Source organism: Corapipo altera, unplaced genomic scaffold (assembly GCF_003945725.1).
Source record: "Corapipo altera isolate COAL_440 unplaced genomic scaffold, ASM394572v1 64, whole genome shotgun sequence".
Taxonomy (NCBI): domain Eukaryota; kingdom Metazoa; phylum Chordata; class Aves; order Passeriformes; family Pipridae; genus Corapipo; species Corapipo altera.
The window spans coordinates 3,436,743-3,461,052 of NW_020884893.1; the positions used below are offsets into that span (position 1 = coordinate 3,436,743).

General features: G+C 44.0%; 1 protein-coding gene across 3 annotated transcripts; it reads right to left on the reverse strand.

Annotated features, from left to right (window-relative positions):
• Window positions 1-1,334: 1,334 nt before the first annotated feature.
• On the reverse strand, window positions 1,335-12,753 carry ZFP64 (ZFP64 zinc finger protein). 3 transcript variants are annotated; one of them, XM_027645833.1, is made up of 7 exons: window positions 12,236-12,467; window positions 12,021-12,102; window positions 11,596-11,835; window positions 10,016-10,177; window positions 8,952-9,014; window positions 8,099-8,350; window positions 1,335-4,485 (listed from the first exon to the last, which is right to left on the reverse strand). In XM_027645833.1, the coding sequence occupies exons 1-7, from the start codon at window positions 12,314-12,316 to the stop codon at window positions 3,185-3,187; spliced, it is 2,181 nt and encodes a 726-aa protein (XP_027501634.1). In that variant the 5' UTR covers window positions 12,317-12,467; the 3' UTR covers window positions 1,335-3,184. The 3 variants fall into 3 exon arrangements, with proteins under 3 accessions (XP_027501634.1, XP_027501635.1, XP_027501636.1); XM_027645834.1 differs by having other exon boundaries at window positions 12,021-12,137; window positions 12,216-12,467; XM_027645835.1 differs by lacking the exons at window positions 12,021-12,102; window positions 12,236-12,467 and adding an exon at window positions 12,696-12,753.
• Between the last annotated feature and the right edge of the window lie 11,557 nt (window positions 12,754-24,310).

Consider the following 24,310-nt stretch of genomic DNA (forward strand, 5'->3'; position numbering starts at 1 on the left):
TTAACTGCAAACCCCAAGTGTATTCAATATAAGTTTGGTTTGGCCCCAGATACCAAAGGACCCAGCTTTGGTTTTAGGTCTCATTTCGGGTGAGGACTTGATCCCATTCACCCATCCAGGAGGGGCATCTGCATATCCAGTAACCCCCCTGTGCACAGGACAAATTGAGGCTGGTTTTGAGCAGGAATCTGCCATTTTGATGCAAATGACAGCTAAAGTTTTTATCAAAACCATATGAAAGGTTAAGCACCACTGGCAGGGCTCAATCCGGAGTGCTGCTGGTTTGCTGCTCAAACTCAACACTGAGCCTTGCTGGGAACACTGACCTGGGGCTCACTCCCACACCAGCCTCCCCAAAACACAATTAAAGGTGTCCAAGACAAACTTTTCTCTGGAGTTTTTTTTTCCTGCTGAGTGTTTCTACCTCCCAGAAACACGAGGGGACAGCACATTCGAGCGGGTCTTGTGGAGGATGAGCCTCTGCTCATGGGATGTCTGGCTTTAAAAAGTAGAGTCATGGAGTAACAGCAACATCCCAAAGGCTGAGAAGGCCCAAGAGCAGGGGTTGGGTTATTGAAAGGCACACAGGCCATGCTCCACTGCCTGCCCAGTGCTCTGCCTCTGTGTCACCTCAGCTCTTTGCCCTCACGCAGGAGGGAACACGCTGTAAACTCACACTTGGGACCCCACAAGCAAACTGTGTAAAAAGCACAAGCCTGTGCAGAGAACAGGACCTGTCAGGGACGTCCTGGAGGAAGCAAACCTTGGAATATTTAGTTTTACATTTCCCTCTCATCACCCATTTTTTAACCAGTGAGCAGGACTAAGTCATGCTCCTGGGGCTCAACACTTACCAGGGGAGCTTGGGGATCCTCAGGCAGCAGGAACAAAAATCCATCCCAGTATTTCATCCTGGAAAAAGACAACTTGCTCCAGAGCTCTGAGGCTCTGGCAGATCTCTGGGGAGGGAGGGATACGATTTATTTACCATGTGCTCAAAAGCAAGTGAGTTCTACAAGAGACACTTGTTATGAATTACCAGGCTCTCTCCAGGGATAGTTCTGTTGATAACATGAAGAATGTATTAAATGAATATCAGAGATTAAAACAATCTGCTTCTGCCAGCTCCAAAACACAAAGACCATTACTGTCATACACAGAAATAAAGCTGGAATATTGGAAGAGAAAATTGAAAATAAATTGCCCCCATGTCAGCCTGGGTTATCAGCTGCCTTTTTTTTTTAGGGTGGAGGAAAAGAAGTCTCTAGATTGTTCACTGAAACATGATGCAATCAGCCTAACAATGTTAAAGAAGCAGCACTAAGCTTTGTCTATTCATTCACACCATTTTATTATCTTTCCTGTTTGTCTTCGAGGCACAGGCAGGACCAGAACCAAGGGGAGTCTTTACAGTATCACAAATCTGCTGGTTTCCTATTTTAGAAGGTAAACAAGGCTTTTTGTGAAACTGCAGTGCAGGTAACAGAGCTGTGTAACCTTAAGTGTGACATTAGATTGAAGGTGAGCTCCCTGGAGGTGCATCCCTTGGGTGCAGGGCTGGAGGCAAGGGCAAACACACATAAATTGCAGTTCAAACCATCAACTTCCTCAGAATCCCACATTTTGTGCCATTCTTGCAGTGCCCGACAATTCTGTAGTGTCAACTATGTACAGAATAAGATTAATGAACAGAGAGTAAAAAATTATCAGTTTAACATAAATTGTGAGATAAGTTTTGGCCACAGATCTGCTTCATGTAGAAAATGTCCGACATTTCTTTTTACTTGCTGCTTTTTATCTTAGGTGAAAGTAAGATTTTTACAGCCAACCTTTTTGTAACGTCTTCTAGAAGTGAATTTGGAAATGCTTTTACCCGGCAAAGTTAAGAGCAGGGAACTCTTAAAGAGGAAACATCATCCAGATCAGAGCACACTCCAAAGTTTCTTTGGGCCTCTGGCACCACCTATGGATGACACAGAATACTTGGAGCTCAGGAAACCCTCCCTGCAGAGTTCACTTACACCAACGAGTACGGGAAAATTAACTGCCTTTTTTAGTTGCCAAACTGTGGTACATATGCACTTAGAAGTTTGTAGGCTTGGTGTAACTTTCTATACCCAAAAGCCTGCCCACCAATATCCAACTACAGCTGTTGTATTAGTTCTTGTCACATCTCAAAACTCAGATATCACAACCAAACTTTTATCTTAAAATCACCCCTTTGCAGTCAGGTACAGCCACCAGCTCTAACCTCTCAGCCCATGGCCACCACCTCCTGTCCCATGTCCCAGGCAGAAGTTTCCTGTCCAGCTGGAGCCCTTGGAAAGTTCCATCAGCAGGGTCTCTGACATGCAAGCCCCTCATGAGTGAGACTCAAACTGCAATGCACTTTTACTACCCATGCAACTCCAAACAGACAGCATCAAAATAAAAACAAAATGTTAGGAGCGTTTGTAAAAAATATATTTGCAGTCGTTTTTCTCTTTAAATCACAGGTGCCTCTGACAGAGATCACTGTGCCAGGGTGATAATTTGCAATTGTGTTCTTGCTAACAAAGTTAGTTGCTACTGATAAAGGGACAAAATTCTTTTGTTTTCTAAAAACAATCACCTGGTCTTCTGCCTAAGTATTTCCAAGTGCCAGGTTCCAGCAATTTCTACAGATACTAAGGAACAGCCCCACTAAACTTTACCAGAACTGGATTAGACCCAGTAGTAGGAATTTCTTAGAGATCAGCCAGGAGCAGTGAATGCACACACAGCATGGAACTGAAAGACACTTCACTAAAATAAACTTCAGAATGGCTCAAACTTTTGTCTTTTTGTGTGTGTACAAAAGAAAAAGACTGCTGGGATAGTAATTCAGCATAAGGTGAGGTTTTCTTATTTTAGGCAGCATAATACAGGAGCCATACTATGGGAATCTCACTGCTTGGGGACACTGGCAACAGTTGCTTTGATGCTCAGATTTTACAAAGAATACAGCCTCCCATCTCAATAGAGGCACATAAATATATATAAATACATCCACCTCTTCAGGAACAAGAATGTTTCCATGTACAGACAAGTAAAATGTATATTTGGCTTTGGAGGATAAATCCTGCAGTCACTGATGTCCTGTGGATTCCTGCTGAGATCAGCACTGCCTCTCAGAGAGAGATGTGAGCAGGAACAGTGTTTGTGACTAATCTGGTATGGAGTCTGCTGGGCACAGCAGAGCTGTGTGTGCTCCACTCTGGATGATGGAGTAGGTCTGCTTTGGGGCTTCAGTGTGGGAGGAGGAAGAAAAGATGGGAGGAGGGGGAGCTGCAGTGGACACTGTTATACTCTGCCCCCCATCACTGACCACAGTCACTTCTGTTGCCCCTTCCTGTATCAAGGCATTCAGGCCCTCCAAGTCGGAGCAGCTGATGCCGGAGCTGGTGATGAAGGCCTGGCTGGCGGCAGCCTCGTGGCTGCTGACGGGGGCAGCAGGAATCAGAGCCTGGTGCAGGGCACTGCCATCACCCTGGTCGTGGGTGGTGAGCAGCACTGCTGGCTGTGCCACGGGCCCGGTGTCCCCTGAGGCCATGGCAGGGGGGGCTGGGGCCACCAGGCTCACCTGGCCCAGCAGCTGCAGGCGGCCGTTGGCCGGCAGCTCCTCCTGGCCCTGGCTGACCAGGGCAGGAGGCACCACGTTCACCGAGGCAGCCTGGACAATGCTGTTGGTTGGAGGGACCTGGTGGCCCACGATGATCTTGACCCTCCCCTCGTTGTATGGGGAAACCTGAGCAGGCTGGAGTGGGACCTGGAGGTGGCTGACGGTGATCGGGGCACTGTTCTGCCGGCTGGGGTCCATCTGGAGCTGCAGGACAGCCAGCTCGTTATTTTTAGATCCATTATACAGACTGTGCTGCTTCTTATGACTCCTGAGAGAATCTTCCCGGACAAAGGAAGCATCACACAGGTCACACTTAAATGCTTTCTTGGCATCTAATTTGGCAACTTGCCTGGAGCCACCTTGCTTTGGCCTGTCTCCTTCCTTCTTCTCCATGGACTGCTTCTTGGTCTTGACTTTGTCTCCATGAGCTTTCCTGACGTGGGTGGTCAGGTTGCTGCGCTGCTTCGTGTCAAAGCTGCAGAACTCACACTTGAAGGGCCGATCTTTGCAGTGGATCCTCTCGTGCACCTTCAGCGCTGCCTTGTTGGAGCACGAGTAGCTGCACTCCGAGCACTTCACTGGCTGCTCGGGCTGGTGAGTTCGGATGTGGTGCCGAAGGCTGGTTTTGTTTCCACACTGAAAGTCACACTCTGGACACTTGAGAGTGTTCTCCATGCTGTGCTTGATCCGGATGTGGGATTTCAGGTTGCCCTTCATGGCGCAGCGGACCTCGCAGAACTCACACTTGTAGGGTTTCTCTCCGGAGTGCACACGCATGTGCCTCTTCAGGTCAGAGTTGATCTTAAACTTAGCAGGGCACATCTGACACTGGAAAGGAGCATCTCCTGCAACACAACCCACAGCTCAAATTACAATGAGACACTGACATCTAATGAATTATGTACAGGTGACTTGTTCTAAACTCCCAGTGTATTTTCCAGATGACAAGAACTTCAATGCACAGGATTATCACCTGGTCTGACATATTTGTGTGCAAACTCTCCATGAGCAGACCTGCCCACATCTGTTGCTTTTTCACAACTGACCCTTGGAAATTCTCCATTTTTAGTTCATTTTGTGTATAAAACTGCTCAGTGTGCTCCAGAGAAGCGACTGAAGTATCTCATTTGTCTCTCTTTAGCAACAGGATATCTCGACTAGCGTGTAAAATTAATAAAAATAAACACTGTAACTTTAACAGCTGCTGTATTTTTAAGTCTAAGGAAACAACGTAAACACATCCATGCCTCAGGATTACACCACAAGATTTACAAGGAGGCTTGCAGGTTAACTTGAAGCCTATGTAAAGGGTAGGCTACTGCAGAAACAAGTGCTTAATGGACACCAGCTTTACTGCTCAACCATATATACCTTAACCATATATCCCCTACTGCCTTTCCTGTACATTTGCTGAGTTAGATTAGTTGACCAGAAAAACAGATGAGTTTTTTTGGCCTGGTTCATGTGGCTGGCACAGGAAGGCAGTGGAAACTCCAGAACAGAGGGAGATGTAGGGACAGAAGTCCATACCCAGGTCAGTGTCAGCTGACTGCACAACCATAGCAGTACCACAGTTACAAGGGGGAAAAAAAGGAAAAAAGAGGGATCACAGCTACATAAATTTACCTGGAAAAGACAAATGTGAGACTGTGAAAAAGTATGTGGCTCTGGGGAAATGTGCTTACCTAGAGAAGTAACACAGCTTTTGTTCTTCTGGCATTGCAGCAACCAAGACAGAGATATTTGCACCATGTATCATACCCAGTAATGTTCCACAGGTCATATAAGATCAGTTTGCATTCAAACTCTTAACTGATAAAGCATGAAAAATGAACACACATCTGCAAGGTCTCCATAAGCCTGTTTATGTGATTCTCCCCAATAACCATTCCAATTGCCTGGATCTAACCCACTATTTTGCATTTCCTTTATTTGCAGGCTTATGTCACAACATGCATGACCACATTAAGGTGGAGCTCTGCTTAATCCATAAGCAAATCCAGGGTAAAGACCAGTGGCTTCATTCTGAAGTCATTGAAAAAAACAAATCCAAAGCAAGCTCAGCAACCTAACTAAATAACTGTTTCCTTTTTCTCTTTATCTAAATGTGTAGTTCTCTAAAATACCTGAACAAGAAGTCTTTAGGCAGGTATTATTTTGAAAAAGTGGAAGAATTGTGTTATTAGGTACTAAGACACCCTTGGTGAGAGAAGGAAAAAGAAAGTGTGTTTAGTTCAACAAACATTTATCCTCTTTAATAATCAAACTGCAAATGGCTGATTTATTTTATAAGTTAATATTTTATAGAGTTTGTGATAGCTGTATAATTTTGCATAATTTGCTTACCCAGCTACATATGTCATAGGTTTAGCTGCATATTTTTCAAATCAAGTTGTGGCCTACTGTGCTAATCCATGTATCTGTTTAATAATTGAGATACATAGTGTACTATCTGTATTAAACAGATTTTATTAATGAAGATGCACTGTTTGTTCATCTAGTTTATTTTACAGTCTCAGCTGCACACTCAGCTACTGAATTTTTATCTGCTTTGCTGATGAAGGCACAGTTCGTATTTCAATGACTTAATTTTCATATACAGAGTAGCAAAATATGTGAAAAATATATATCTCAATATATGAAATAAATTATTAATTTTACTGAATAAAGCAAAGTATGCTGGTTCTGTTTGCTTAAAGAATGGTCTACTATGTGTATTTCTTTACGTTTCTGCCCATAATTGACACTGCCTGAATATACGTCAAAAAGTTGTGTCTGACCCTGGAATTATTAATTCTAAGAGAAGTTTTACTCCAATTAACAGGAAACTGATGTTTAGATGACTAGTTCAGTGAGTACTGCTGTGCACATGATCTCACTCTGAGCAATGTAGATTACACTTACCTTCTAAGAATAATTAATTTAATTCCAGTAAGCAATATATTCTACATACCAGTCCTTTTCTCCTAAAATTGGTTTTGTGCACAACAGCTTTGTAACCTGACAGGGATGAAATGATGACTTTCAAAATTCTTGTGCCTCCTTTCAGCAAATTTGTGAAGATTTGTGAGGTATAAAAGATTCTTTTTTGTTAGAGAAAGAGTGGTTTAACCCTCCCCTCCTTCACAATGCACAAGGGATTTATTTCTTTTATCTACTCAAAATAAATCCCATCTTGCACACATCCAAACTACTGTTGTTTAGGACTCGAATCCAGCATCAGATGCAGGACAGGTTCAAACCTAATCTAATAATCACTGAACCATAACCACCTTGCAGCTAAAATTCACAGAACTAATCAAATGTATAAAAGACAACACAGAAAGTAATCCATTACCCTGGATTAGATGAAAAACAAAATACAGAGACAACTGTAAGAAGACAACAGTACAACAGTATCTTTACAGCAAACCTCTTCTTGGAACAGATATAAAAAAGACAGACATTTGCAAACAAAGCAAATAGAAAATGATGCAATGGTTATAAGCCTGGGGGCTGAAGCTTTCTATCCATAGAGCAAAAATTCCATGAGCAAAATACAGTTCTGGCTGCTCATCTTACACTGTTAATGTTCATCAGTCTGCACAGGGAAGGTACCACACAGAAAGGTCACCAAAAATGTCACTTAAATTGCTAATTACTTGCTATTTTACTGATGCAAGAAAGATTAAATTATGCAGCTAAGTTTTGTACTGATATAACTAGTTCAATTATAAAGTAATTTCAGTGTTTCTAATAGAGTGGACCAGATCTGAGAGACACAGAAACCTCCATGCTCTTAATCAATCAATAAATTAGATCCTTCAGTTCTGCTGGTCTGAGAACATCTAACAGGCAGTTTCAAAATCAATTTAGCAGAAAGTCTACCAAGAATTAGACCTGTCTTCTTATTGCTTCCAGGTATTTTTTGTAGAGTTAGATTGCCCTACTAGATTCTAAGAAGTTCACAGAAGGTGGATGCACCAGTGATTTTGAGAATCCAAATCAGCCCTTTTGGGCATCCTGACACCTGCATAACTTTTTAAATTTTCCCTAGGACCTTTGAAGCTTTAGAGATCTGAATTTTAGCCTGTAAATGTAGAAGACCCTTCCAGAAGATTTTACTAGGAGGAGATTAGGGTTTTTTGCTTAAGGAAGGTTTCCTGCCTGGAAAAAGACACCTTTCCCAGAGACAGTTTCAGATGTTTTCTCCTCCTGCATTCCAGAGGAGCTGACTCCTGGCTATGAGAGAAGATAAGTTCCTGTAGGCATGTTTGAAGGCCTCCACAGCAGGAGGGCCACGGATGCCAAAGCCCTGAGAAGAACGGAGGGGGTGTCTTTTCCTTGGACCGGTGCAGATTTGTGCCGAGGTGTTAAACATGTTCTCGACTTTGGAAAGAAATTCCCCTAAATCCTTCCACTGCCTGGTATTTTGGGGGTGCCTGCATGCATTTGACCCTGACAAGCCCGAGAAGGTACCTGTGTGGGACCTGAGGTGCACAGTGAGCTGGCTGGAGTTGCGACTGGCGTAGGGGCAGATCTGGCACTTGAAGGGGCGCTCGTTGGAGTGGATGCGCTGGTGCTTGTTGAGGCTGCTGCTGTCGGCGGCCGCGTACTCGCAGTGCTTGCACTTGTAGGGCTTCACCCCCGTGTGGCACCTCATGTGCATCTTCAGCTTGTCCTTCCTGCTGAAACACTTGCTGCAAACCTCACACTTGTGGGGCTTGTCTCCTGGAACGAGCGGAAGGGCAGCGACGCACCGTGAATTTTGGCGTCATAAGGATGTTGTGATAGCACAAACAAACACACACCAAACACTTGATAGAAAAGGGACTGGTTTTCAGAAGCTGCACACTGCATTTCACCAGCCATCCTATCAGCTAAAGAGTTCTTTTATGCTTCAGAAAGCTGCAGGCAGAGGTGCAATGAATTTAGCAGATCCTTTGGACCTTTCTGCCTTTACAACTCTGATACTGAGGTTTAGGGGGAGGGGAGGTAAAATTATAGAATTACTGTTTCATATGAAGAATAAACTTCTGGGTTTATGTACTTCCACCACATAAACACATGCACCCTGATAAACCCATGGTCTGCACCCCTGTGCCTTCAATTCCAGTGTTCATGTCTCACAGCTGTCAGTGGGACTGCCCATGGTGGGACATGGCTCGCCCAAAGAGGGCAATTCCTCAGACACAGGGCAGTACAATACTAGAAGGTACAGACTTATGTGTACATTCTACCTATAGAGACATTATTTCATAGGAAAATACCTTTTGGCAAAAAGATAAAAGGAGGAAACAACCCAAAACTAAAATACAGCAACTATATAAACCTGTGTGTGTTCGTAGATGACGTTCCATATCCTTCATGCCATAGGAAGTCTTGAACTGGCAGCCTGGAAATGGTAAGATTGAGATGATTAAATTAAAGGAAAATCTAACAAAACAATAAAAATACACTATCAAATTCTGGGCATTTTGTTTATTTTCAGTAACATTTTGTATGAACAGAGAATGAAATCCCCATGTTGTTTACTCACATCTTCTTAAAAGAGTGACCAGCTTACTTCAGTTTTCTAATGCTTCTCCTTGGAGGCAATCCACTCCCACCTTTTTCTGAAAGCTTTGGAACAAGGGTCACTGGAATCTCTGCCTAGGGTCTGAGATGCTCTTTACTCGGCACAAGGGATGCTGGGGGAACTAATTCATTCCACATAAGACTTCCAGTTAGTGCAACTGGGAACTCAGGTAAGAGCTCTCCATTCAGGAATTCTGTTCAAGTGGAAAAGGCTACAGTTCTAGAGCACAGAAATGAAAGCTCAGCATCTCAAATGTGCCTTTCAAATTAAGGCAAGTTTAAGAAAAGAGACTGAACCTTCTGCCACCATGAACAGAACTACTCAGCTACATGGATGGTTCTGTGTTCATTTTCTGTGTCCTGCAGGGTTTTTACTCATTAGGTCTCCAAATAAGAGACCACTTTATAAAGATGGCTCAATTCATCCTTATAAAAATGCTAAACGACCAAAGGCAAACCATGAAATGCCAAATTCATATATCACATTTCTCTCATACAACAATGGCAGTCAGTAAAAAGGTAACAAGATTCTACACTCACATTGGCACAGATGTGGGCAGAGGCCCAAGTCTCCACTCAAACCCACTGCAGCATCACCAGAGGACATCACAGTGTAGGACTAAAGTCTAAGGACATGTGAAATCAACAGGAAAGCTACTCCTGGTATCACTGGTAGTTCATCACACCCTCAGTAAAAAGGTTGTCTTCCAGGTTCTGTACATCTGAACTGCTCCAGACAGACAAATCTGCCGTGTGTATCACTACAGGACACCTCCCACTGCTCAAAAGAAAAGCAAGGAGGTACAAACCCCACCTTACCTGGGTAGCAGCAGTTTAGTTTCTTCTGTGTGAGTGAGGCAGTGGACTTTTTGGACCGTGCTTTAGGTGGTGTGGACACAACAGCAGCAGCTGGAGGCTCACTGCTCTCACTGGGCAGGTAGGTTTGATAGCCATGCTCAAAAACAAACTCTGGGGCAGAAACTAAACACACAAAAAAGCTTAATTTGAGAACATTAACTTCACTAATCAGAAAAAAATGTAATTATTGTCTAGTTTCACGAATTACTTCTACATTCTGTTTTTTTTTCCAGCACCATTCCTGTTCCTGTGTTCCTATTTACCTGAGGGAGGGGGAAAGGAAAAAGGCTTTTTTTCTTCCAAATATCAAATAAAGCTATATTTGTTTTTCAACACTGGCTGTGCTATAGCCCAAAGGAGAGAAAAAAAAATCCTTATTTATATGGCAAATGTGGTCAAAATGGCATAAATGCAAACAAATTTTTTTATAATTGTTAAAAAAGTTCAGCCTCTTTCAACTCTACTGTTTTTAGCTGTTACTCACAAGAATAACAGGTGAAACTATCTCAGCCAAAGTAGCAGCTTTTAAATCAATTAAACAACACTGTACCCCAAAAGGGCAAATGGATAGAACTGCCCTCATTTTAAAGATGAGTAAATATGAAGCAGAAAAATGAGTCATCCAAAACCCACACTGAGTTGAGGGATTATAATACAAAAGTTCCTGGAAGTGAGCCCTGAATTCAGTTTGTTTCACTGCTCTTCCAGATTCTCTGCCTTAATCTGTCTATCCAAATTAAAGTCAAATAATTTGGATTTTAGTAAGGTCCCACAGCAAAATAAAATAAAACTATATATAGAAGGGCAAACCTTCATACATGGAACAAAATTCTAATTTTTTTTAAATGTCTCTAGGATCGGGACCTCACTTGAGCCTTCACATAGGCAGAAATTTTGAGCACTATTTTTCCTGCCAATTAGTTGTGGGAGCAATGTTAGAGAATGCAGTGTTCTCACAAAAAAAAATGCCTGGATTGGTGCCTGACAGCAATTCTGTGTCTGTTTTTCATCAAGAGCATTCTTAAAAAAAAATTAAAATGCAGAGTAATTTCATTATTTTTCATAAGTATTGACAATTTCAATTAGTTTGCACAAGTTGGTTATACAACACAATAGACTTGAGCAATTCTCTGCAAGAGTGTGTATCTCAATTAGCAAATTAAGCAACTATTGTCACTCCAAACCCAAGGAGGCAGCACACCACTATTTTTCTTTCTTGGGTACACGACAACTAATGTGAGAACTGCTGTTTTAGCTGAGTGTGATGGGGACACATGAGCAGAGGGCTGTGTCATGCTGCCACTTCACAGAATCACAGAATATGCTGAGTTGGGAGGGACCCACAAGGATCATCGAGTCCAACTCCTGGCCCTGCACAGGACCATCCCCAAGAGTCACACCCTGTGCCCGAGAGCATCATCCAAACGCTCCTTGAGCTCTGGCAGCCTTGGTGCTGTGCCCACTGCCCTGGGGAGCCTGTTCCAGTGCCAGACTTGGCACGAGTCAAGTGTCTCCAAGCTGCAGGTGTGTGACACTGCTACCTGTGATGGTCTGTGTCTCCGAGGCGATGGTCCTAGTCGTGGTCTGGGCCTGTGTGGACGGCACTGTTTCCTCCGACACAAACTGGACAGTGCTGGTGGCCCCGGCCGTGGCACTGGTGAGCTGGCACCCGCTCTGCTTGTGCCCCACGAAGGCGTCCAGGTTGTTGAACTGCTGCTTGCAGATGCCGCAGATGTGGATGTCGGGGGTGAGCTCCACCAGCACCGTGGTGCCGCCGGGGACTGCGGGGACAGGAGCGCGGTGAGGAGCTCAGCCCAAGGGAGTGGGAGTGGGTGACACTGCTCCCAGGGGCACAGGGGCATCCTGCTGCCCACATTACCTGAGCTGTGGAGTCACTGCAGGACCCCCAGGTGGGGTGGGGGGGATGCTTCCCCAAAGGGCTCGGGGTCCTGCAGGGGGTACTCGCCCAGCGGCTGCAGCATCACTCCACAGAGCCTGCCTGGGACCTGCGGACCACTGCCTGGGATCCATGGACTACAGAGCATGGACTACAGAGCATGGACCACCACCTGGGATCCAAGGACTACAGAGCATGGACTACAGAGCATGGACTACAGAGCATGGACCACTGCCTGGGATCCAAGGACTACAGAGCATGGACTACAGACCATGGACTACCACCTGGGATCCATGGGCCATGGACCACCGCCTGGGTCCCAAAGACCACGGACCACTGCCTGGGGCCCACGGGCTATCAATCATGGACTATGGACCATGGACGACTGCCTAGGATCCATGGATTGTAGACCATGGACTAGGGATCACTGACTGCCTGGGACCCATGGACCACTGCCCAGGACCCATGGACTATGGACCACCACCCAAGACCCACTGACCACTGCCCAGGACCCGCGGACCATGGGCTACACCCGGGCTACCACCGCGCCCCCCCCCCCGCCCTTGCCGGCGCCCGCAGCGCTCACGCAGATTCCCGGGTTCCCCTCCGCCCCCCAGCCAGGTTCCCGGGCTCCGCTCCCGCCCGTTTCCTGCGCTACTCAGGTTTCGGGGCCTGCCCAGGCCCCGGCTCAACTGGGTTTCCGCCGCGCGGGCCCCGGAGCGCGCATGGCGCGGCGGCACTTACACTGCACGGGCCCGGGGAAGGCGGGTGCCGCCCCCGCCGCGCCGCCGTTCATGGCGGCGGGGCCGTGGCCGGGGGAGCCGCTGCCGCCGGGCACCGCTCCCGCCGCGTCCCGCGGCCGCCGAGCGCGGGCGGATGTGCGGGAGCCGAGCATGCTCAGTGGCGGCGGCGAGGCTGCGGCGGTGCCCTCAGCGACCGCCGGCCGCGGGCAGCGACAGCCCCGAGGAGCCGAAGCGGCGTTGTTAAATCCCAAACCTCCAGCATTAAACCCAAGATTAAACCTCGCGCCCTCCCGAAACCTCCAGCATTAAACCTACTATTAAACCGCGAGCCCTGCCCAAACCTCCAACATTAAACCCGGTATTAAAGCCCTAGCCCTGCCCAAGCCGCCATCGTTGAGCCCCGAGCCCTGCCCGTGCCTGTCCCCGCTAGGGCAGCGCTGGGGCGGCCGTGGGCTGAGGGCTCGCCTTGCGCCCACACAGCCCCGGGTCTTAGATTAGGGCTTTAATTAGCCTAGCAGAGCTCGAGGGTGTTAGGGCTGGCACTGGGGTTAAATCTTGCGGCAGTAGAAGCAGGGAAAGCCAGCCTCAAGTTTTGGACATTTCTTCTGGGTCACGTCAGAATCACACAGAAGTCTGGGTTGGAAGGGACCTTAAAGCTCAGCCCTTTCCACCCACCCCGTGGGCAGGGACACCTTCCACTAGGCCAGGTTGCTGAATGTTCTAAATGCAAAGAAGTTGAAGTAATTGCTCATTACTGTTCTTCATGGAAAATCGTTTCCTTTTTTTTACTATCACAACACTGATAACTGCCCAGAGAGCCAAAGTGGCTGCTCTGGCACAATTACTAAAAACCCGCTCTTATATTCCACTTCTTTTTACCAAGCCTTAGGAGCTCTCCTTTGTGTCACCGTGGCTACACAGCCAGTCCCTACAAAGCATAGCACAGAAATAAGAATATGGTTAGTGCTGATGAGACTGTTTTGGGAACAGATCCTAAAGAAATTAAATCCTAGTAAAAGTAATCAACACAGATCTATTTTTTTTCCACAGTATAGATAGAGCTGTGGAACTGAAAACTGACTTTTAACTAATTTTGTTGTTTTTTCCAGAACACTGTGACCCATTTCCAAAGCTGACAGAGTGTCTGCCTGTCTGTCTATCCACCAATTATAGTTGCAACCACAGGTGTGCTTTGGAACATGGCATATATTATTTTTACCTCTTTCTCCCTTGATTTGATGCCTTTTCATTAGGCTGCAAGCCTGCTGGCCTTGATTAGAAAAGAAGAGGCATTGTGTGTTGTTAGAAAGTGGATTTTCACTTACACAAGGACCAGCGATGACAGCAGGGCAGGCTGTGTGCCCCTCCTGACTGCCAGAACAAACACAGCAGGGAAAGAGCTCATGAATGTGCTTCTCCTTCCCCCCAGGTGTCAGGACAACAATACCTAAGTGATACAGGATGCTCTGAGGTTGCACCACCGAGTCAGATACGAATGGCTTCGTTTCTCCTGTGTTAGTTGCTACATTTTTCAATTGGACACTATTAACGAGATTTGTTAAATTAACATACAGGAAAAGGTTCAGGGAGAGCTGGGCTGCTCCAGCTGGCATCCAAAAGAGGAATTCCCTCCACCTCTTCCATCATTCCTTCCAGCTGCCTTGCAGAAAGTGTTTGGTCAGTAGCAAACTGAACTGCTCAGTTCCCTGTGCTGGCAAGGGCTGGAGGCATTTGGAAGGGAAGATTTCTGTCTTGGACTGCACTTGTGCTGTTCTTCCCTCCTCTGGTATTTCCCAGCATGCTGCAAAGATAGCCAGGCTGGGAATGTTCAGGCTCTTTTTATGGAGGAGAAGATGAGATGGGACCAAATTAATGTATTTCATAGGGACATATGAATTTTGGTAATGAGCGTGCTGGTTTTTCATGTCCAGGCAGCTCTGGTTAAAACCAGAGGGAGAAAGGCACCTGCACCAGAAGCAGCAGTAGCTTGTAATGCAGGCGCCTGTGGTTCAAATCCTCGGCCTTTTGTATCCTAAGGGACTATTAACTGTCAAATCACTCTCTCTAAGTTTTTCTTACATATATGGTTAGAAAACGTAAAAACAGTCACTGGGCAATGACTTCAACGCAGTGCAGAGCTTGAAATACTTAAAAAATCGCCACATGCATTTGGGGGAAGTCACCTTCCAGGAAAAAAGCTACAGGATAAGAGGACACGGCCTCAAGCTGTGCCAGGGAAGGTTCAGGTTGGACATCAGGAGGAATTCCTTCATGGAAAGGGTGTTCAGGCATTGGAAGGGGCTGCCCAGAGAGGTGGTGGCGTCCCCATCCCTGGAGGTGTCCAAGGAAGGACTGGATATGGCACTCAGTGCTCTGGCTGGGTGACAAGGTGGGGATCGGGCACAGGTTGGACTGGATGGTCTTGGAGGTCTTTTCCAACCTTGATGACTCTGTGATTCTGTAATTCTGGCTTTGGCATGAACACTGGAAACACCGTTGTTATCTTATTAATAACTGATAACACTCACAGATCAGGGCTTTGTCGAGTGATCTTCTGGACACCGAGTTTCCATTTCAGTGGCTGAGGATTGATGTCTGAGAGTGTAACACTGTGCTGAGCACTTGAGTCATCGAGCCCAGCTCTGCTGAGATCACACTTGACACTATTTCCAGCCTTTGAGGCATAAATCAGTGTGCATGTGTAATCCTCGTCACCCTTAACCTGACTGAAATGAAAATACTGCAGCGCTCCGGGCTCCCTACAAGTGCAGTGCGAGCAAACAGGGCCCAGAAAAGACAAATGTCAATCATGAGAGAGAAGGAAAAGAAAAATCAGAGGCATAAAAAAGTCAGGGCTCATGAGAGCCTCGGCGACAGGCTTTCCCAGGCACAGTGTTGGACAGCTGCGGCCTCGGTGCTTTCCCAGAGACAGAACAACAAGAAATGTGTAGACTTTTACCTTCATACAGAGCTTCCATCCACACTGCCATTGTCTAAGATCATACAGGAGCAAAGTATCCTACCTTGCAAGCACAGAAAAAGCCAACCCCAAGTAGTGGGGAAGAGAGTTACCAGCTGAGCCAGACAGGAGAACAAACCCCAAACCTTTAAATATGATACCATTTATTGTTCTGTTTGCCTTTCTGTAGCGGGAGAAAGGTTAAAAGGCTTAAAAGAGAAAAAGAAAAATATATAAACTGGTGATATAAATATATAAATGAACAGAATATATCAATAAGATGCAAAAAACCCCCACAAAACCCCAACAGCATTGTAAGGAAAGAATATAAACTCAGTTGCAAGCTTGTGGTCACCAAAGAGGAGAACCTTCTCTCTCTTGAAGGCCCTGGTGCAAGAACATCCCAAGTGAGATTGGGATGTGGCCTAGGGGACAGGCAAAAAAAGAAATGTGAATTGTAATTAAAATTTCAGATGTTGAAAGTAGAGAGAAACAAATGATGGATTTAGAGAAAAAAGTCATGATAACTTAAAGATTCAAACCCCAATTTTTAGCATTTTAATGGATAATGACACACAGAGCAACATAAATGCTCTGAGCTCAAGTTAATTATGTTAAAATAATAGGTAATCTGTCTCTGTGTTGATAACATATAATTATGATGATTTTTTCAAATGTTTTAAAATAATGTCATTTCAGTTCATAATGCAAGGGAGGGATGTTGCTGTCTAATGTATTTGCTATTTATACAACATTTTCAATGTCATCACTTTCCTGTACAATAAATAAAGTCAAAATAGTTAGTACCTTAAGATATTTCTTACTGCTGTATGAACTGTAAAATAACTCAATGTGAAAATGCTGTTCATTGCAATAGCACATCGACAGCTGTGATTAAACCTCCAATGAATATTGGAACAAAACAGAAATGTATTTTTGTGTTGAGTTGTCTAATTCTTCATTGTCAGACCTGAATCCACCCAGTGGAAATGTCAGGTGTTTATGGGGTTAACTGTGCAAATTTGCTTCAGTGTTTTTCCCACCATGGAAAATACACAGAAATTGGGATAGAAAATTAAGGAAGATAATTTCAGGATGAATTCAGTTTCCTGCGCCTCTTATCTCTTTGCATTTCTGTTTCAAATATTTTTTTTTTCCTAAATGCAAATTGCCTTCTCTCATATGACCAAACTTTCAAAAGAAACTTACATTATGATGATGATGAATCTGTCACACCTGACAATAAGCTCGTTAATTTATGGCATACATTTCAGCACTTTTTTTATAAATATAAATGTACAGTAAAACTCCACTGGGATAAACATGATAACAAATAAATGCTGAATCTAAGATTGTGCAGCTCCAGTCTAATATTTAGTCATTTTTATTATTATATTTGAGTTAAAAATGGAAAGCAACACCAGCAGAGGGACTCCCTTGATACTCCATGGAGCTCTCCCTGGCAGGGCAGAGAGGTAATTTTATTCCAGAAGATTTTGAATGCTTTACAAGTAATAGGAACCAAGTGGGAAAAGCATATTCCATATTTTAGTTCTGACATTCTCATAGAAAAGAATATATATAAAAAAAATTAAAGATTCAAAATACTTGCCTGTGATTCAGTACCTAAAGACTTTCTGGTGTTTTTCAGAATTCCCTGGGGACGTGTAAATGTTCTGGAGCTGGAAGTGCCCGTCGGAGCTGGAGTCACTTATGCCACTTTATCAAACTAACGAGCCATTGAGTGATGCTATTCCCAGGTTCAACTCTACCGAGGAGGGAAAGGAGAAAACAAAACTGAAATTTAGACAGAATGGAATTCCTAAGAGCTGGGACAACTAGAATTTATTAATTCATACCCTCCAAACCTGACAAAAAATAATCTTCTTCCTTCGGTTTTGCTCTATAAATCTTGCCATCTTTCACAAAGTCTGTGCATGCAGAAGGCTGCAGGATTCCGTACAAGCAATGCCTATCAATGTGCCACAGAAGCACAATTTTTGGGTTTCTCCTTCACACAGCCAGGTGTGCAAAGGTGCATAGACAGGGAATATTTCACTGTCTAATGGCAGAAGGATTTCTGCTTATGTTTGGCTATTAGGGATCAAACCTCTCCAACTTTTAACAAGATTTCTTCAGCCAAATTAGAAGATAAAAAAATAGATAAAAAGAGCATTCCTTTTGTGTTGCATAATTATCCCTCAGTTATTAAATACCACATCCCAAACCATTGGAGCCACAGCTCCTGGCAGCTGCCAGCTTTTCTTACGAGAAGAGTCCTGTTCTGGGCTTAGTGGGATTAAGTGAGCAAGAATTGAGTCTCTGCTTATGCTGTTGCAGTTTACATTTGATATTGTTAGAATGGTAAACAAAGTGTATGAGACAATTAAAATTTGCACACAAAGGAAGTAACTCAGCCATGACACAGAGGAGAAGTACAACACCACATCTTCTGCATCAGAACTAGTGTGCATTTGAGCTGTATGAACACGGTGCTGTTTTACAGAGCATCAGAGGATATTCCAACTAGAAACTCCTCTCTGCAGACCTATAATTATTAGGTATTTAACTTGGTCAGTCCTGATGTAAAATAATAAAGTATTTTGGTTTTGCATCACAACTTAACAGTGCTATTAGTGAACTCTGTGCCACCCATTGCAGAAAAAAAAATTTATAATCCTTCTGAAAAAAACCAGCTTTTGTTTTGTGTTCATGTCACAAGATGTTGGTACTTTATTTTTTCAGGCACTGAAAATATCGTGAAAAGGGTAACAAACATGAGGGGGTGGCATCTGAATTTCCTTTAGAATGATGTCTGCACACAGAAATCACAGCCACGGAAATACTATCTGAACTTTACTGCTACTCATTTTCATCTTACAATTAAATCTTTCTCAGGGTAATATTCCCCATGGTCATATATGTTTGCTTTCCAGGAATCCTGTAAAAATTCATTCATCTGTTATCAGGCTCCATGAATCTGAGAGAATGTGGCAGTGTATTCATCCAAAGCAAATTTTGAATGTGCATTGAGAACTAAAGAATCAAATTTATTCAGTCAAGAATCAGAAACATAAGAGCATCTTCCTGAAGAAGCCAGAATAGCAAATACATGAAATATGTTTTGTCATAAAGAACTAGACAAAACTATCTTTTTATGATAATATTGGAAATAGTTAAAAATGAAGTATCTGTTGGATACAAAAAATTATTAACTTCGATCTGTTGAGTGACCCACCTGAAAGATCTCACAGGAATGATAAAACCGTGATGAAAATGAACCTTTCATAACTAGGATCTGCTTTTGAAGCAGATTGACTCTCTGTTTCTGTTAATTTTTCATGATTTAATATCAAACACAGAGAAAAATAAAAATAGAATAATATTTACTGTGTTTTCCTTGGAAAATGGAACGTGAAGCATTATCCACAGCCTCTTGCCTTCTCTCCCTTTCTCCTTTAGGACCAGCATAGCTCTTCTTTGCTGCAAAATGGGTATTTTTGAGTTTCACTCGGGGACTGTCCAGGAGAGGGTGCTCTTTGGTTGGATTTGTCATTTTTTCCTGTTTCTGCGGAACGACTGATACAATTGAGGATACTTTGAAATCTCCTTCCACACACTGTTTTATTTTAGGCTCATTAGTATGAAATTCCATTTTAAATAGCATAGCCCAGCTCTGAAAACTTCAATGCCAGCATAATTTCTTGCTCAGCCCTATTAAGCAAAACACCAAACAAGTTTAAATTCCAAAGGTCCTTTGTGTCTCTTGACTAGTTGCTACCTGTATCTTATGATATAAAGGTAACTTCAGGTAATATAGTTGCTGTTCCCTGGGGTCTTCATAAAATTCTCATGAAAATGAGATGCACATCTTGCAAGGATATTTCTGTTGAGTGCTCACAAAGAAAAAAAATTCTCAGAAAAACAGGCAAAGAAATAAAACCACATTGCACACCAGAATCAGCAGCTTTTCGGTTTAAAATAACTTTATTATTATCTAATTAACAAGCTCCCCCTCCTTGGAGATGAATATTTCTACCTGCATTTTGCATGGAAGTAGGAAGGGAGCAGAGGGGAGCGAGCAGTGGTGGCCAGGCTGGAGCCAAACGTCCTCCCTGAAATCCAGCTGCCATTTCCAGGTCCTCATCACCACTTCCTGTGCAGGGCATTTCTACCTCCACCCCGTCACAGCTCAGGACAGTCACTGAAAGTGCTCCCCACTCCATTTCAGTCAATGCTTTTATGTGATTCAGGGTTGATTTTGGGTGGCAGGGGTTGGAAACAACCAGACAGCTCTGCTGGGGGCTCAGCTGGCTGGGCCATGGTAGAGCCTTTCTGCTCACAGAGCTGCTTCAAAGTGAGTTTCCACTTACACCTTCATGGCTGCAGCTCACATTCGTGAGGCAGGGGCTGTCAGACTCACCAGTTTGTGATATCCTGTAGTAATTAGTTAATAATGGGTCTTCAGGGAGAATAGGGCCCACCCCAGGTTTGTGGTACACGCTCCAGCAGCTGGGGAAGGAGATAACTTATGTCCTTGAGGATCACACCTTCCCATCCAGATCATTCCCTACATACTCACATGGGCATTCAGTGTATCCTGTGTGATGGGTCAGACCAGAGTGTAAATGCTTGTGTTGGTCTCTCTGCCCAGGGTTTTTTACCCCAAATTGATCTTTTGCGTGATGGAGAACTTCACTGTCCACTTCAAAGCAATGGGGTTAAACTGACAGAATCACTGAGGTTGGAAAAGACCTCTGAGGTCACCGAGTTCACCCTGTGCCCAGTGCCCACCTTGTCACCCAGCCCAGAGCACTGAGTGCCATGTCCAGTCCTTCCTTGGGCACTTCAAGGGATGGGGACTCCAAACCTTGCTGGGCAGCCCCTTCCAAAGCCTGAACACCCTTTCCATGAAGGAATTCCTCCTGATGTCCAACCTGAACCTTCCCTGGCACAGCTTGAGGCTGTTTCCTCTTGTTCTGTCCCTTGTTCCCTGGGAGAAGAAGCAAAAAAGGTTATCTAAAGCCAATTCATCTTAAATATCTTCAAAATCTGATTGAGGTTAGTGACAATAAACAGCTGCTATCAACACCATAAAGTGTTGTTTCTTCAGAAAGCCTGGGGAGCAACCTTACAGTTATGGTTGTGGCTGAATTAGATTCAGCAAATTTTGGGGGCTACTTACTTACTGTGATTCACAAGCCACTCACACACATAGCTAAGCATAAAATAGTTGGTCGGCTCTTAATTTTTGAGGAAAATGCCCCTGCACATTTTTATAGCTGACATTCTTTGAACATCAGCAGAAGTCTGTGTGGAACATTTCAGGGAGAAGCAATCAGCGTTTTGTAGAATTTATGGACAAACCAGCTTTGTGTGGGGTTCCCATTACCAGTGTCTCCTTTTATATTCCAAAAACCCTGGGCTTGTACATGTTGTGATGCTGTTGTTTCTTGGCTGATGCTGCAGCTGTTCCGTGTGGTGGGTAAAACAAAAGGTTTTAATTAAAGCTGACATTGCTGCACCTTGTGCTGCCAGTGACAGTCCTGTTGAAAAGTATCATGAGAAGTGTGGAAGCCCACTGCAAGAATCTGTGCCCCCCTGTTTGTATCCCAGCATCAATGTGCTTCCCAATCTGGCAAGTGAAAACATCCCTTGGAATTTTTTTTTTTTGATGGAAAATTACTTTTCTGACTGAAATCACCCTTCAAAGTATGCAAACAAATAGTCTTCAATGCTAATTTTGGCCAAAGACTGAAGGAAAAAAAGGTCATTTGGTGCTCTCAAAGCTATCAGCAAACAAGGACATCGTCCATCAGTTCCCAGCTAAATGTTTCCAGCTTTTCAAGGAAAAAGAAAACAGGTTCACAGATTTAACTTTTCCAATTAAAAATCAATTTTTCTCAGAAAACCGCTCTGATTAGTTTTAATGAGAGGTAAGCAATCGTAAATGACATCCTGTACCTACAAATTATGCGGGTGGGTTCAGAGCTGCCCTGCAGCCTCCATTTAACACCACAAGGACCTGGAGCACCGTCTTGTTCTGTGCCACTCTGACATTTCAAGGATTCGCAGGAGCCAGTTCACTGCAGGGCAGTGCCCATTAACCCTGCCTGGCAGGGCACAGGAATTCTCAATTACACCGTGCCGTGTGCCTTCTCCCCATCCACGCTTCCGTTTAAAGCTTCACTTTTCTGTTAGAAAGGAATTAAAATATTTACAGGCAACCCTTGCTCGTGGAACTGTGTGGAGTCACCGCAGTGGTTTTGTGTCCTGTCGTGCCCACAGCATTTGGGGCTTTGCTGTGCCAAAGGGAATCTAGGGAGGGATCCAACAGTGTTTCACTGGAGCACTGCCCCATATGGACTTAATTAGCCTATAATTTCCTAATGTGTGTTGGAGATGAAGCTTAAATGCTCCTAAATTATGGGGAAGAAAGCATGGCTTAAAACTGCTTTTTCTCCACAACTCGTTTTGTGCACTCAGCCAATAAAAGAATTCTATTCCTGATTACATTATTTCTAATTGTAAATATAATTATGAATGCATAAACTGAGCCATTGAGGCATGCATTTAATTCTGAAACCTGAACTCATATTTCCACTGACATATTCCAGTGAAAAGTCAAACAGCAAAGAGTTTTTCACTGATAAGAAATTGCAAAACTTCTGTAACTTCCATTATTCTGATAATGGTCATTTTTGTTTACTGCTGCTCAAAAGTGTCCTCAAAAGTGACCAAACTCAGAGTAAAAAACCAAATCAACAATGATTTAATAAATATAAATTATTTGGAAATATTCTGGGGAAGTCTGTAGTGATTAACTTTCCTTAGTGTCCCATATTTTCTAATTAGAGGAGGAATATTTTCCAATTAGAGGGGGAACACTGGACACAATGGCGAGTGGACAAGGTCTGGCTGTCAGCAGGACACCAGCCCATGGCCATTTTTACATTTTTATATGTTCTTATGCTCTTCATTGCACAGGCAGAAACAGAACGACAGTCCCAGCCCGGAGGAGTTTCCAGCCCCTGGAAGATCAAAGTCGGGCTGATCAAATCCTGGAAGATAAAACGACTGAATTTGCTTTCTCAATTCTACTTTTTTTTTTTTTAATTGAACATTCAACTGCCAAAAGTTTTCCAAATCTGCTCTTCTCCTCTGACACCAAATCCCACAAGTTTGGAAAGTGTTGTAATCTGCAAGGAACATAAGGGAGCATGCAAATTCCACAGGCTCTTGGTCAATTCTTAACCTTAAGCCATTGTTGAGTTTGCAGCTGCCACGCTGGGCTGGGAGAGCCTGAATGATATATGTGATTCCTGCATGTTGGTGAGAGATCCCTCTGAATCTCTGAGGTGAACAGCACAGGATAAACCTCAGGGTGCTTTTCCTGTAAAGAAGCCAAACAAAGCAGCTACTCTTTGCAGATTGAAGTGCAGAACTGCTGAAGAGAGAAAAACCCACCAGGGCTGACCATCAGCTGCTATCACTTCATTACCTTATTTATGTTCCATGAACGCTTGGTGGCATCAGGCAAGAGCCAGGGCTGCTCTGTACAAGGTGCTGAACAAAGACAAGAGACAGTCTGTCTCCTAAAAACCTTGCAAAATAGCTGTAAGATGGCAAACAAGTAGGACCATATGGACATGCAAAGCAATAGTAGGAAGCAGGAGTCAGCGTGGCGGTTCAGCATGACACGAGTTCTGATCTGCTTATGAGGAGAATGGATTCAGGCTACACTTGATAAGCTTATCTTGAAGTAAGACAGAAGTTGGGCTGCTGCAATTCCTGCCGTTTCACTGTCATTATACAGCTGAAAGTCAAGAACTGTCAAATTACATGAATAATATCTATCCATATTTAATACAGAGAACTGTTGACAATTGCCTCTCATCCCTCCCTTCAGTGCAGAAGCCCCACGAAACGGTTCGGAGTGATCAGACTGAATATAGGCAAATCTGTAGCTGCATAACTACACTGCAGATAAGAACCTCACTGTGTCTAAAATGGAGAAAAAGAGGAGATAGCAGCAAACACAAAAAACTAGAGAGATAATTCTTCCTGGACCACAGCAAGGAAAAATGTTGGAGATTGTGCTGACACCACTGACGTTACAAATGCTACGAGGCTGAGGATAATGCAGACTAGACTTTTTCCCCCTCCCCGTTTCAAAACAATCACATTATATCTTCTTATAAGATATGAGGAAGATTGTTATCTCGCATAATGAAAACCAAATGACAGGCAGATAAACTTAGTAGCTGTTTATAAAGTCTTGTACAGTATTCTCAATGGTCCCCAGATAAGGAAATCGCATAATTGAAATGGCTGGAAACAGCATTAAAAAAGCATAGAAGAGGAAAATAAGGAGATCAAATGCAGAAGGCAGACAAATTTGAGATTACTGATGGAGGCGTTCGTGCAAGGCACTTGGATCTCTCGTGGGAGTTGAGCACCTGCTTCTCCCGTAGGCACGTGTTGCCTGAACCCACAGCCCTATTTCCCTCCTTCAGAGACCCTTCCCTCATCCTCACCTCAGGACTCTGAGGCTTTACAGTTTGGCTTCTGGAACGACCCCCAGGTTTACCTTTTATTTTGAATTCTTTGCCCTTTAGTGTCTTCAAAGATACCTTTGCTTGAGCATCTTCCAGAAT

Excerpts from the sequence above, each read along its gene's own strand:
- ZFP64 (XM_027645833.1), bottom strand. The coding sequence starts at position 12,316 with ATGATTGATAGCCCGTGGGCCCCAGGCAGTGGTCCGTGGTCTTTGGGA. Across the intron at positions 12,103-12,235 it reads CCATGGCCCATGGATCCCAG|TCCATGCTCTGTAGTCCATG; the intron begins GTGGTAGTCCAT and ends CATGCTCTGTAG. Across the intron at positions 9,015-10,015 it reads ACTAAACTGCTGCTACCCAG|GCTGCCAGTTCAAGACTTCC; the intron begins GTAAGGTGGGGT and ends TACCATTTCCAG.